The following is a 13,792-nucleotide window of genomic DNA, read 5'->3' as shown; positions in this document are numbered from 1 at the left end:
TTTGTGAATTGACTCAATGTAGAACTATATACAGGAGGAAGTGAGAATGGTCGCATTGTGCCCAACACAGTGTGTTGTGAGAAGGTCAAACATTGTGTTGTGTTGGCAGCATGGCGTTGTCACGGATATCGTGATCCTCTTTGTGTAAGAAGAGAGGTCAATGTTAAAATATGACTGCTTGAGGTAGGAGCAATGTCTGCTTTACTTTATGGTCAGTGAGTATGAGGCCGCTGCCCATTACATCTAAGCACACGTGGAGCAATGCCAGACATTTATGGCCGACTCCAGCTATTAACATGCAAGCTCAGAGCGAAACATGGCAAGATGACACTGACGAAGTAATCAGGAAGAAGAGATTTGCAATTTGAGGAGCTGCATGGGCACGGTGGAGAATGGGCAGGTTACCGAGACGGACCTTGGATTGGTGCCCGAAGGTCGGCGAGCTGAAAACAGACGACCCGTGTTCATGAAGCTGTGCCGTGTCATTCGTGGGACATCTAAAAATCTCTTGCAGGGAAAAGAAAGCAAACGCGAGTTGTGTTGGAGTCAACATCGGCTGCGATGACGTCTTCACCTTGAACCTTTGCTGTGAATTTTAGTTTTTGCTTGTGAGCGGTGGGGGAGGCGCAAAAGCGGTCTTTCCCCCCCCCCCCACCCCCTCCAAGTCTCACACACAAAATAGGGCCCCACAAGAGGCCTGATTTCGTGTCGTCGTTGTCGTTGTCGCTAATGAACAAGGCATCCTGCCCCGGGCCTTCAGCCCCCCCCGGGAACTCCAGGAGGCTGTGGGCGACCCCCCCCGGCGCGACCAATGGCACGTGAAACGCCGCCGCGCTTGTGCCGCAGGTGAAATGCTACCGGGAGGCTCCGGCGAGCGGGCCCCCACCGAGCTGCGGGCGGGAGGCGATTCTGCGGCTGCAGCTGCACACGGCCGCGATGCGTCCTTGCGACACGTCCCTGCTGCTGTGCAGGCAGGACCTCGACCTCGCCTGCTCCGGTTCGGACACCTCCATCTGCCTGCCCGCCGTGCCCGCCGCGCCGATTTTGCAGCCTTGGACTTTGATGGGGGTGGCTGCTTTAGATTGACCACATTGGGGATGGATCTGCCTCAATGTGATGTAACAGCATGCCTGTCAACACCTTATCGGTGTCCTACCTTATTGCAGACCGATTCAGACCTTATTGGTCACCCCGTGCCCTTATAAATCTCAACGTTCACCCTACAAAGTCCCATCACAAGGGAGAAACACAAACATAGACAATTCTCTTTTTTTCCTGTATTGAAACGGCTGTACGCCGTATGGTCCTGAAAAATCAATGTCCTTGTACAATAATACGGGTAATCAATATGGGTTGACAGGTATGTAACAGGCAGAGGTGTCATTTGTTATTTTGGTAAAGGAGTTGCTATTTTGTATGTACTAATTCATTTTTAACCAGGTAAGGCCCACTGAGCTAGATAGCTCTTTTTCAGAAGCGACCTGCCCACAAATGATAGCCCAATGAAGTGGCTTTTGACGTGGAAATTTATAGCAGCCAAATACTCTAAACTTATGATTCTGCAAATGGAGGGAAAAACCGGAGGACCCGGACAAAAATCCATGCGGCCACAAGGAGAACATGCAAGCTCCAAATATACAGGCGTCAGGGTCGGGATTGAACCCATGAGCTCCTGTATACCAGGCGAGGTAGTTAACATCTCCTAGCCACCGTGGCGCCCCCACCGAGTTAAGTGGGCCATTCATATTTGCAGGTGGCTAGCTTGTTGGAATTTTAAGATTGAGATTCTTGGCTCAACGCCGCTGCCACTATCCCAGCCAGAATCAACATCATGATCATCATCGATATCATCCTCAGCAGCAATGGCAACAAAAAAACAGTAGTATCAACATCACAATCACCACCATCATCAGCACCACCACCACCATCTACAGAATCTGTTTGATTCAGAGGATGAATATCCTCTTTAGAGTATTGATCCAATGCTGTCAAGATCTTGCATTCAAATGGTGGACTCCCCTTCAATAATTAATTTGATGGTCTCAGGCATGATCACTAATACACATGCAAACACATATTTACTTGTAAATGTTCACCTAATGAGGTGATAAAAGGAACCGATCAAGCTCATGCAATTCTGAATGGGATGATGACACACGTAGTTGTGCCACTGTTCATCTGGTGTGTCTGTGTTTTGCGCATCAGACCCCAGGTATCCGGACGATGGAAAAGTTCAGTTGATTTTCTCAGCCACCCCAGACAGGATGGCAGGTAAGACCCTACCGGCCTCATGGGCAACTGTGTGGCCTTGTGGTTAGCACACTTGTATCTTAGTGCGGTGGTTTGCTGAGTCAAATGCAGCTTCTAGTAACCTACACTTTTTTCGCTGTTGAACTTTTTTGTTCGTGCCGTACCAACTGTGCTCATTGGAGGTGAGCACAGTGAGCCTGTGAGAACATGAATGATCCACTGAATTTCAGCACGAGTAGATCGGGGAATTGTTATTCAGTAATAATTGACCGTGCTTTTGTCAGTTTTCCGTGGTTGGCCACAGGGGTTGTTTGACCATACTTGACCATGTTACTCAGTGCAGGTTAGTGAACAGGACCCCTGAACAGGACGCCAGAACTGGCTCCAATGCCACTCGTCATTGATGATTAACCGTGGCTGGGAATCATACTTAGGTAGCTAAAGTTAAAAGTACAGCATGCTAACCCCTGCACTACAGCTCCTCCTGTACATGTACACAGACAACAATGTACACAAACAATCCACTCCTCGATGACGGCCTCTTGACATTGTTTTTAGTTGATTAAATTACCACATTTTTCCTTTGTTATTTATTTATTGTTTTGTTTAATGAATACACTTTTTTAGGCCTCGGTTTGTGAGAGCTTGAATGGCCATCAATTTGAAATGTCTTTTAAGAGTCAGAATTTCTGACAGTGGACTGCGATCAAAATTCTAAAAGAGCAGTGATGATGATTATTACATTGTTATACCACATAATTGGTATTTATTGCATATCTTTCTGTGGGCTTAAGTCTATATACACTGAACTGTCTGAACGTGTCCACAGGGGCCGAGAACCTCCTGAAAGATGGTGCGGTGGCTGTGGATCACAGTGCCACAGACCCAATCCTGCGCTGGGATTCCTACGGCCACCTGCACACGTCCTGGGACACCTTTGCATCAGGTGACAAATAAATAGAACGATCATTAACTCCACCCCTCTCTCCCGGCGTAATTGCCCATTTGGGTAGCATTGTTGGTTAGCGTGCGTGACTTGCAGCACCTAGAGGTCACTGCATTAACTCTCTCCCCACTGTACATGTACAGCAGCATCCAATCACAATCATCCACATTTAAGCAGCAGCTCAAGGCTCTCGCCCTGTCCAGGCTCTCACCCTATCCAGGCTTCTGCAGGAGGTTGTGGGCTCTATCCCGACTGACGCCTGTATATTAGGAGTTTACATGTTCTCCCTGTGTTGCGTGGATTTTTCTCCGGGTCCTCCGGTTTTTCCCTTCACGTTTAGAATCGGCATCACGCGTTTTGAGTATTTGGCTGCTATACATTTCCACGTGATAAGTCACTTCGTTGAGCCATCGTTTGTAGCCAGGTCACTTCTGAAAAAGAGCTACGTAGTTCAGAGGGCCTTACCTGGTGAAAAAAGAAAAAAAATTTTGGTTACTTTGACTTCAGTCTAGAGTGGGATATGCAACTTTGTAGTGTATAGTTTCATCATCATCATCATTATTATTATGATTTTAACGGCCGGGTATGCCCCTCTCGCCCCATCACCTTCTCCCGTAGCGGAGAAAGCGAGGCCGGCGGGCGGCGAGGCCAAGCAGCCGGGCCGCCGAGCGGCTGACGGCGGCGGCGGCGGCGGCGGTGCCGCAGCAGCGGCCCACACGGAGCACACGCTGTCCGTGAGCAGCGACTCGGGCCGATCCACCGCGTCCATGCGCACGTCCGACGACGCTCGGCCACCCGCCAGCCCGCTCGGTACGTGGCGGCCTCCTCGGTCGCCCTCGCCGTCCGTTGTTTCCCCTGCCGTGGAAGCACTCGGCCAAAAGAACAAGGACTCATTCCGCTGGCAGCCCCAGAGAGAGCGGGGGGGAAACAAATGTTTCAGGTGATGGGGAACAGGCTCCCCGCACGGCGAGCATCGCAGACTTCTACCAAAGTGGTTCACCCACGCGATCTGTTACCCCCTGGGGAATGAAGACGATTGTGTCAATTTGACGAACGCCCAATCCGAGATTCGAACTCGAAACCTTCCGTTCGGGAGGCAATTGTCAGCGTTTTTTTACTGCCGTTTATGTGTCCAATTGGTGGCATATCATCCTACGTGTGTGTGTGTGTGCGTGCGTTCCTGCAGGAATCCAATGCCAGGCAACCACGGCCTATTCGTTCCCGTCGCCCCTTTCGCCTGTACCATCGTGGGCTCCCTCCCCAAACGACACGCACGTGGGCCCCACCGCTCTCAGCCCTGGGGAGCAAGACCAGCTGCGGCAACTGTTGCACGGTTTCGGCTGCGCCGGAGGCAGCGGGTTGTCGGCTTCAACCACCGCACACCGGCACTCCTCACGTGCACCCGCGGGTGACCGGCACTCCGACCCACATCATCAGCAGCACAGCCCGCATAGGGTGCACTTTGGCGACACGCCCAGCATGATGCCGGTCCGAGAGACTGACATCCTGGACGATGATGTAGATGATGATGATGATGTCAACGATGAAGACGATGTTGTTGACATTCAAGATGATGACGATATCGACGAGCCGCCTTCGACGCGTGCCATGGAAATCCTGGAGCGTGGCGCGCTTACGTTCTGTCCTGGCGCCAACCGACGTCGCCACTTGGGGAAGGGCGACCTGCGGCTGAATTTGGGGTCCGGGGACGCTCGCCCGCAGGAGAACGGTATCGGCAGCCGCAGCCCTTACACGCGAGCAGCTCGAGCAACGTCGCCAAACGTGAAATACGGGCAGCCGACTCACGCAGCCGCCCCATGCGACGTTACTCGGTTGGCTCCAGGGGTGACCGCTATTCGTTCACCGAGCTCTGATCTCTACGCCATGGTGCAGCGGAGGGGGGCATCACAACGAAGCCTGGAGCCTGGCAGCAGTGGGCTGCAGCATCAGCAGCAGCATCATCATGAGAAGCGGCAACAGCAGCAGGAGGTCCCACGTTGTGTGCGATTTGGGGCAGATGTCCCCATGGTGCCCGCTGTGCCGGTGCGAGGAGACAGCAGCCGTCAGGCTGTGCAGGGTCACAGGTGAGTTCCGTTCACGTAATCTATGAGCACGTTCTGCTGATGATACTGTTACTGCTTCTGCTGAAGATGCTGTCACTGCTTCTGCTGAAGATGTTGCTAACAGTTGCTACTTTTCCTGCTGATGATGACGATGAAATCTGGTCATGAAGGCAGGTGAAGGCCTGGTCACCACCACCACCACCACTACCCCCAGCGGAGCCAAACCGCACGACATCCGAGACAGTGACACTGCTGGGAGACACGGCCAAGTTCACGTCCTTGAGGGCAGGTGACGGGCGCGACACCCCGCCTAGCCCGAGTGAGCTCGACCAGTCCTTGGAGGCCCTAAACCTCCTCATCATGGACCTTGACCCCACCTTCACTCCCGTCTCCAGCCTCCACCGGGTGCCGAGTGGGCACCAACCGTCACTTCCAGGGATTCTCGGTGAGCACTGGCACCCACTGCATAGCGTTCATGTGCAATCGGGATTGACTCGCGTCTTTGGCGAATGTTGCTCTTCGTAAGATTTTATTACTATAATGATGAGGAATCGTACAGAATATTTTCGTACACTCAGAGGGAGAGAGAGAATGATTCAGAGGTGCGGGAAACCACAGACAAAGTGGGGAAGAAGCCAGAACTGGTGCCAACAATTGCCCAAGCTCTGAAGCCCTATATTGGTCATATTCTGCCCACTCCATTAATAAGCATGCATACATGTGGGAGGTAACACATGTGAGAGGAAGGGTAACCCTCGATCACCGTACAGATGGAATACAGATGGAAATGAATCCACTTGCTGTACTGTGAATTATTATGATTCTATAGTAAGCTATTGTAAATGTAAGTGATAATTTGTACTTGCATGGTTAAGTGCATCAGTGCACGCACTTTCGGTAAAGTCACGTAGGTATCAAATAAAATAAATCACGACGTTTCGGGCGCAAGACGCGTGACTTCACCGAAATAACCAAAGTGTATGGATTCCTGCAGTCACGAAAGCTTCAAATCAAGAGTGCACGTACTGTTTACCTGGCCAGGTTGCACTATGGTTCGTGTGCTTAACTGACATTTGTATGGAAATGGCTTCAAAATCCTGCTCACTGTGCTCTTACCTGGCTATAAATAAAGGATGCATGTAGGCATACATATATACACACACACACACGAGTCATATTCCTGACCCCAGCAATCATCAGCCGTGAATGTTATCTAGCAGTGGATTGACAAAAGGCTGTAGCATATTGAACTAATGTTATATTTCGCTGTCATGCTGCACCACACATGACGACTGCGATGAGTTACTTTGACTTGAGTGGAACCCCCTGAGCACCGAGGCGCACTTCTCCATAGAAAGGGCTGTAGCCATGACGCCAGCTCATGCAAGTCGTTCAGCCAGTGGGTCCAACGCAGCCAGCTCACAGTGGAATTGGGGAAGTTAATTATCTGCCTCGGGCCATCATTGCTTATGCATGAATGTTGATGATGATTAATAATAATAATAAAAAAAAGAAACCACGTGCCAAAGTGCCCCACATTCGCCAAGCGCCACTGCTCGCGGCCGCAGGTGCTGGCCAGTGCACGGGCGCGACCGACGAGAGGAGACTTCTGCAGCTCGGGAGCAGCAGCAGCGGCGGCGGCAGCAGCAGCAGCAGCGAGGGAACCGCCGACAACGGCGGTCGCCGCCCCGCGCCGTCGCGGCCCTGGGAGCTGGCTCAGCAGCCGGCGGCGCCGGGCATGGAGCCGTTCGGTCCGAACAACGGTGTGGACGTCGCCCAGCCCGACAGCTCGCCCGAAGGTCAGTCGTCGCCGCTCTTGCCGCCGCTGGCGCGAAGGCTGGAGCGCCTCGGGCTACTCTTCCGCGCTGGGCGTAGCCACATGTTATCGCACCGCACGCGACCTGATCGACCCACTGACTCAGGGGTTGCCAACCTGCAGCAACCTGCGGCTTCGAAGCCGCATGTGGCTCTGTAAGGACCGAGGGACCGCTTCGTGCCGTTGTTTATCGAGGACCGTCTCAAATTCACATGCGTTGCGGCTCCTTGAAATATATACATTTTTTTCTTTTTAAATAATTCGAACAAAAAACGGCTCTCATTGTTGTGTTGGTCGCCGGCCCCTGCACTAACTAATGTGTACCCATTTATACTGCTGAGTGGACACGCGGAGGGAGGGAGGGAGGGGGGTGGGTGCGGGAGTTTAAGAAACTTTCTCATGTTTCAAATGGCACATTGGGAGCACGAATCGAACCGGCGAGCTCAGGATTGCAAGTCCAGTCTGCTCACCGTTACAATACGGCAACATCCATAATGATGACATCCTGTATTTCCCTCCTGGCACCACTGCTCTACTACATGATATGATCAACGCTGTATGCAATGATCCTTTCGCAGGACAGTGCCCATGACAAAAATGGAAAGCGTTTTATTTTTTTTTATTTGTGCCTCTACACAACAGGCTATACAGAACGTTATTTTATTTACCCACGTCTTTTCTGCAATGAGTGAAGGGCCAATACCTGATATGTCAGCCTCCAGCTGCACATTTTTCCATTAAAATAACAAGTGCTGAATATCAGTCTGGCATCTTGTGGAATTATTACAGCACGCCACATGCATCTTGCCTACATTCGTCCTCATGATACTTATTTTCTCCTTATCGGAAGATAGGGTATGGTAATATTATGAATATGTATCATGAATAGGCAGGCATACCTTGCACTGCAGTGCTAGTATCACTCAAGAACAATAATCCCTACTCTGAGCCAACCGAGCAGCATCTTGGAAGATACTGAGTGAGAAGTGAAGCCCTGGTTCCAGTGTTACTGATGAAGGCAGTGACTGTCTTACTACTTCAACCAGAGCATGCGTCGCTGACTTTCTTTCTCGTGACGGGCCAACGCTGCGCCCGTGTGTGACTCGTGTCGCTGGACATCTTGAACAAAAATTAGCTTCATGGCTCCTCGGAGTCCTGCAGGATAAAAAAAATATTTTGATTGTGTGCGTGTCGTACAGAGCAAGGCAGCTACGTGGAGATGGTCCCGTGGACATCCGATGCCTTCAGCGCGCGCTCTGCATCTCCCACCGCACGCTACTGTGCCGAAGAAGCGAAGCCTGTGGCCCCGCACAGGTGAGGGAGCTCGCCAGCGCTACCTACAACTAAATCCCAGCCGCAACTTTCTTTTAATATTTGCTTCACTTTACTGTAGAGAATTGTTTAATCTGTGTGTGGTTTTTTTTTTTGCCCTTTCCCGTTCCGAGACGTCTGCAAGTTGTAGGGTTGGTCCCGTCCACCGCTGAATCTCGGAACGTGTAAGCGGTTAGCGTTAATTTTATTTAGAAAGGCATAGCGCCATTGTTTTTAAAGACATTGTGCTCACCGCAGAGAACTGTAGATGCACGACCGCACTCTATGATAGCTGGCGCTGACCTGAATACGTACCGATAAAGTTATTTTATTATGACGTACATGTACGTCAATCGATTACATGTACGTCATTGGAATGGGAAAGGGAGGGTGGCAGATTTGTTCCAGAATTCGCCACGTGTTAACCACAAATAAATTGACTTGACTTGACTATTGGCATGCTCTGCACTGCAGCGCCGAGCGGCAGTGCGTTTGCCGCCCATTTCAGAGGTTCCCAGTTAAAGCCCAGTGGCCGCCCTGGTTAATACTTCCGGTGTATTAGCTGTAAAAAAAAATGTGCCCTCTGCTTCACAGTTGAACTTTAAGATCCCGTGACGTTATTCAACAAAGAGGAGGCCGTGTGCACCGGCAATCATGGTCCAAATTTGATCAAATACTCGCACATTGCTTTAGTCGGAAAAAAAATCGCACCGTGACATCGCCCCCCTTATTGACGGACGAATGACGACTTGCAGACCACCGGTGCTGCGTACTACTTGTTCTGCACGGCTGGCACTGGGTGGGGGCGTCCTACATTGGGATGTTTAGCTCGTTCTATTTTAAAGTGTTTTGCATGTGGCAGGAAACTTGAATGCCCACAGAAAACCCACACGTTTCTCCTTGTTATTCTTAGCCTAATGTCCCCTTATATGGGGTCCACGTTGTTTGGTCATCGCTCTACACTCGCCTCTGTTCTGTGCCAAATGCGCCGCCATGCCTTAATTCCTCATGTCCTCCTTCAACACTTGCATCCATCCACCTTTCTCTATGTTTTCCTCTTGCTCGGCTCGCTTGTAACGCCTTGCTCTGTACTCTTTACGAGAAAAAAAATATATCACAACCTCACGCCACCACCGCCGCCATCTCCTGGTCAACTCAGAGCACAGCTAAGCTGGGGAATTACAAAAAAAAAATGCACGATAAAACGGATATACGGTGGAAATTTTCAACAACATTGCCCGAGAAGGGAAAATACAGTGAGGGAAAAAAAAAGTATTTGATCCCCTGCTGATTTTGTACGTTTGCCCACTGACAAAGAAATGATCAGTCTATAATTTTAATGGTAGGTTTATTTGAACAGTGAGAGACAGAATAACAACAACAAAAATCCAGAAAAACGCACGTCAGAAATGTTATGAATTGATTTGCATTTTAATGAGGGAAAAAAGTATTTGACCCCTCTGCAAAACATGACTTAGTACTTGGTGGCAAAACCCTTGTTGGTAATCACAGAGGTCAGACGTTTCTTGTAGTTGGCCACCAAGTTTGCACACATCTCAGGAGGGATTTTGTCCCACTCCTCTTTGCAGATCTTCTCCAAGTCATTAATGTTTCGAGGCTGACGTTTGGCAACTAACCTTCAGCTCCCTCCACATATTTTCTATGGGATTAAGGTCTGGAGACTGGCTAGGCCACTCCAGGACCTTAATGTGCTTCTTCTTGAGCCACTCCTTTGTTGCCTTGGCCGTGTGTTTTGGGTCATTGTCATGCTGGAATACCCATCCACGACCCATTTTCAATGCCCTGGCTGAGGGAAGGAGGTTTTCACCCAAGATTTGACGGTACATGGCCCCGTCCATCGTCCCTTTGATGCAGTGAAGTTGTCCTGTCCCCTTACCAGAAAAACACCCCCAAAGCATAATGTTTCCACCTCCATGTTTGATGGTGGGGATGGTGTTCTTGGGGTCAAAGGCAGCATTCCTCCTCCTCCAAACACGGCGAGTTGAGTTGATGCCAAAGAGCTCCATTTTGGTCTCATCTGACCACAACACTTTCACACAGTTGTCCTCTGAATAATTCAGATGTTCATTGGCAAACTTCAGACGGGCATGTATATGTGCTTTCTTGAGCAGGGGGACCTTGCGGGCACTGCAGGATTTCAGTCCTTCACGGCGTAGTGTGTTACCAATTGTTTTCTTGGTGACTATGATCCCAGCTGCCTTGAGATCATTGACAAGATCCTCCCGTGTAGTTCTGGGCTGATTCCTCACCGTTCTCATGATCATTGCAACTCCACGAGGTGAGATCTTGCATGGAGCCCCAGGCCGAGGGAGATTGACAGTTCTTTTGTGTTTCTTCCATTTGCGAATATTCGCACCAACTGTTGTCACCTTCTCACCAAGCTGCTTGGCAATGGTCTTGTAGCCCATTCCAGCCTTGTGTAGGTCTACAATCTTGTCCCTGACATCCTTGGAGAGCTCTTTGGTCTTGGCCATGGTGGAGAGTTTGGAATTGCATTGATTGCTTCTGTAGACAGGTGTCTTTTATACAGGTAACAAGCTGAGATTAGGAGCACTCCCTTTAAGAGTGTGCTCCTAATCTCAGCTCGTTGCCTGTATAAAAGACACCTGGGAGCCATAAATCTTTCTGATTGAGAGGGGGTCAAATACGTATTTCCATCATTAAAATGCAAATCAATTTATAACATTTTTTTAAATCCGTTTTTCTGGAGTTTTTGTTGTTATTCTGTCTCTCACTGTTCAAATAAACCTACCATTAAAATTATAGACTGATCATTTCTTTGTCAGTGGACAAATATACAAAATCAGCAGGGGATCAAATATTTTTTTCCCTCACTGTATGTAGATCAGATGGGCTTTCTTCAAAGCACACAGATCAAGAAAAAGGGCCATTGTCCCGAAGCGTTGGCTATTAAATATTATTTTCATTTCAGTGCAGTATTATCGACAGATGTGTTGCGTTTTTGTTTTGTGTGCTTATGCACCACTGGCAATCCAGTATGTATGTGTATATGTGTATTCTTCACAGTAGTGTAGCGGTTAGCATACTGCACTACGAACCCGGCGACCTGAATTCGAATTCCCACTCATGGCCAACACAAGTGACTATTATCTGAACCGGTCCCGGGCCTCCCCTAGGTCGACTCAACCTCAAATGAGTACCTGGTGTGGTGTGTAGTAAACATCGCCACTTGGGAGACGAAGGTGGCCGGGCGTGGTTTTTGGCAACCCACCACCTCGTGTGCCATTCCAGCCTTCATAGGTGCTCACTAACAACACTTGCCTCAATGGTCTGTTAAGCCTATACGGGGGATCTTTGTCTTTGTATGAAAGCGACAACACAGTGTACCTCAATTTATGTAATGAAGAACGTGGACTTTGGGTTCTTCTGTTTCGGCTCATACGGGAGATCACCGTCTTTTCTATTTTTCACAGTGCTCCCAGCACCTTGACAAAAGCGAGCGACATCACGGAGCAACCGGGAGGCATCTCCACGCAGGCTTCCGTCACCAGCTCCTACATGTCCATGGTTGGTTACCCGACCAACACGTGGGCCCGCCACGGCGAGCAGCACGAGGAAGGCAGCCTCACGCAGGCCCTGCCCGTGGGGCCCTCCAGCGCGCTCCTCGTGAGCTCCCATCGCCTGCCTGCCAGCGGCAGCAACCACGGCGGTGCGGGGCGAGGGACCTTGCCCACCTATGCCTCCGCGTTCCCGAAGTCGGAGAAAGAGGGCCCCTCGCACCTCTTCCCGTCCACCTCGTCCTCCTCGTCCGGCTCCCGCAACGAGTCGAGGGTCGTGCCGGAAGGAGCGCGGTCTTGGCACGCGTCCGTATTCGGCTACCCACCAGAGGGAGCGGAACGGTCGACGGCGACTCAAGGCGCCGGGAGCTTCTCCCTGCCCGCCTCCAAGCACCTTAACGGACACCTTCCCGCCTCTCCGGCGACTTTTCACGGTTTTTCGCACGCTCACCATGGAACTCCCGGAGCCACCGGTGCGGGGCAGAGCGACGCGCGGCAGGAGCGCCTTGGCAGCGAGACGTCGCTGAGCTTCGCAGCCCCACCGAACGGTGCGCCGGGCGGTCTGCACTGCAACGGAGGGGTCGGCCGCAAGAGCGGCACCAGCAGCCGGTCGAGCTACAAAGGCGCATGGTTCGACAGCCTGCCCATGCACTTTTCCGTCGACGGCGAAGGGGGCTACACCTCCTACTCGCACGCCAAACCCGAGCACACGCTCGCGCGCGGATTTGACGGCGCGCCGTCAGACGCGTACCGGGGCACGCGCGCCACCGCGGCAGACGTTCGCGGCCCCGTCCTGCCGAGCGGGGCTGCTCAAAGGCCGCTCGCGGCCACGGCCGCCGCCACGGCCGCCGGCGGAGCCGTGCCTCGGAGTGCCCGGGACGGCTCCTTGATCGCGGCGCCTTCGCTCGCGACCTCGCGGGCGTCGCTGCCGGTCGGCGCCGCCCCGGTCTCGTGGTCTCTCCGCCGGAACAAACCGGCGGCGCTCCCGCAGCCGCCGCCGCCGCCGCGGGCGTCGTGGGAGGAGCGTCAGCGGCTGCGCGGCTCTGCGAGCGAGCGCCGCTCGCCGCCGCACAGCGAGCTGTCGAGCCCCGGAGGGACGAGCACGTCGAGCGTGACGTTCGTGCAGCACGCCCCGCCCGCGACGCGGGGCCACGCCCCGCCCGCGACGCGGGGCCACGCCCCGCCCGCGACGCGGGGCCCCGCGTCGCCCGTGCACGTCGCAGCCTCCGGTACGCGGCCAGCGCCGGGTTGAGGTTCACTTTGGGTCCAGTGCTGGCGTCGTTTTTGCTTTTGGGGGGCATGTTCAACTCCTCTCCCTTGATTGTTTTCACTGGGACCCACGCTTGATGCCAAACACTCTGTTGTTTACCTTAGTTATTTCAGTTTGTCTCTTTGAGCTGTGTGCACAGCTCAAAGTTACAATGAACAACGCTCTTTTATGCAGCCGCATCGCTGGTAGCAATACACAGGGCGATGTCGTGACTTAAATGACCGAATAACACCGTTTTATTTATAAATGTATTGTGTTTCAAACATAAATTACATGTTTGGGAGGCCCTGAATTTCCGAGGCCCCTGGCTGCAGCAGCCCCCGCTTCACCTGAGCCCAGTGACCCTGAGCCTGACCCCAGCAACCACGGGACACGGTGATAGAGGTGGCCAGAGCGCTCAGGTGGCCAATCTCGTGCCAGAGAGGAATACAAAGCACCTCATTAACATTACTCTCAGTGAATCAAAATGAGCACACACTCAAAAAAACTGACATAAAAAAAATGATATCGCTCTTTGCGCGCATCTGTAACCCTGTCAGTCCACCGCTGAATGAGGGCATCCTGACGCCGTGCGGGTTATTGACCGTCCTCAACCAC

The 13,792-nt window shown here is 51.9% G+C and overlaps 1 protein-coding gene and 1 long non-coding RNA gene across 2 annotated transcripts in view; one reads left to right on the top strand and one right to left on the bottom strand.

Annotated features, from left to right (window-relative positions):
• The window catches only part of LOC116943852 (tensin-3-like), a 68,954-nt gene that overhangs the window by 34,699 nt on the left and 20,463 nt on the right, over positions 1-13,792 (top strand). Inside the window, exons 12-20 of the mRNA XM_076068145.1 lie at positions 847-997; positions 2,206-2,271; positions 3,080-3,196; positions 3,815-4,006; positions 4,383-5,280; positions 5,430-5,704; positions 6,828-7,058; positions 8,275-8,389; positions 11,842-13,154. Coding sequence (XP_075924260.1) covers positions 847-997; positions 2,206-2,271; positions 3,080-3,196; positions 3,815-4,006; positions 4,383-5,280; positions 5,430-5,704; positions 6,828-7,058; positions 8,275-8,389; positions 11,842-13,154 — 3,358 coding nt within the window. The remainder of the gene's footprint in view (positions 1-846; positions 998-2,205; positions 2,272-3,079; positions 3,197-3,814; positions 4,007-4,382; positions 5,281-5,429; positions 5,705-6,827; positions 7,059-8,274; positions 8,390-11,841; positions 13,155-13,792) is intronic.
• LOC142925163 (uncharacterized) lies at positions 5,772-11,893 on the bottom strand. The gene is made up of 2 exons (XR_012942247.1): positions 11,756-11,893; positions 5,772-8,230 (listed from the first exon to the last, which is right to left on the bottom strand). It is a non-coding gene; the product is annotated as an uncharacterized LOC142925163 (long non-coding RNA).

Source organism: Petromyzon marinus, chromosome 19, assembly GCF_048934315.1.
Source record: "Petromyzon marinus isolate PM22_M1 ecotype Great Lakes invasive population chromosome 19, UKy_Petmar_22M1.pri1.0, whole genome shotgun sequence".
Taxonomy (NCBI): Eukaryota; Metazoa; Chordata; class Hyperoartia; order Petromyzontiformes; family Petromyzontidae; genus Petromyzon; species Petromyzon marinus.
This window is presented reverse-complemented; position numbering and strand designations above follow the sequence as displayed.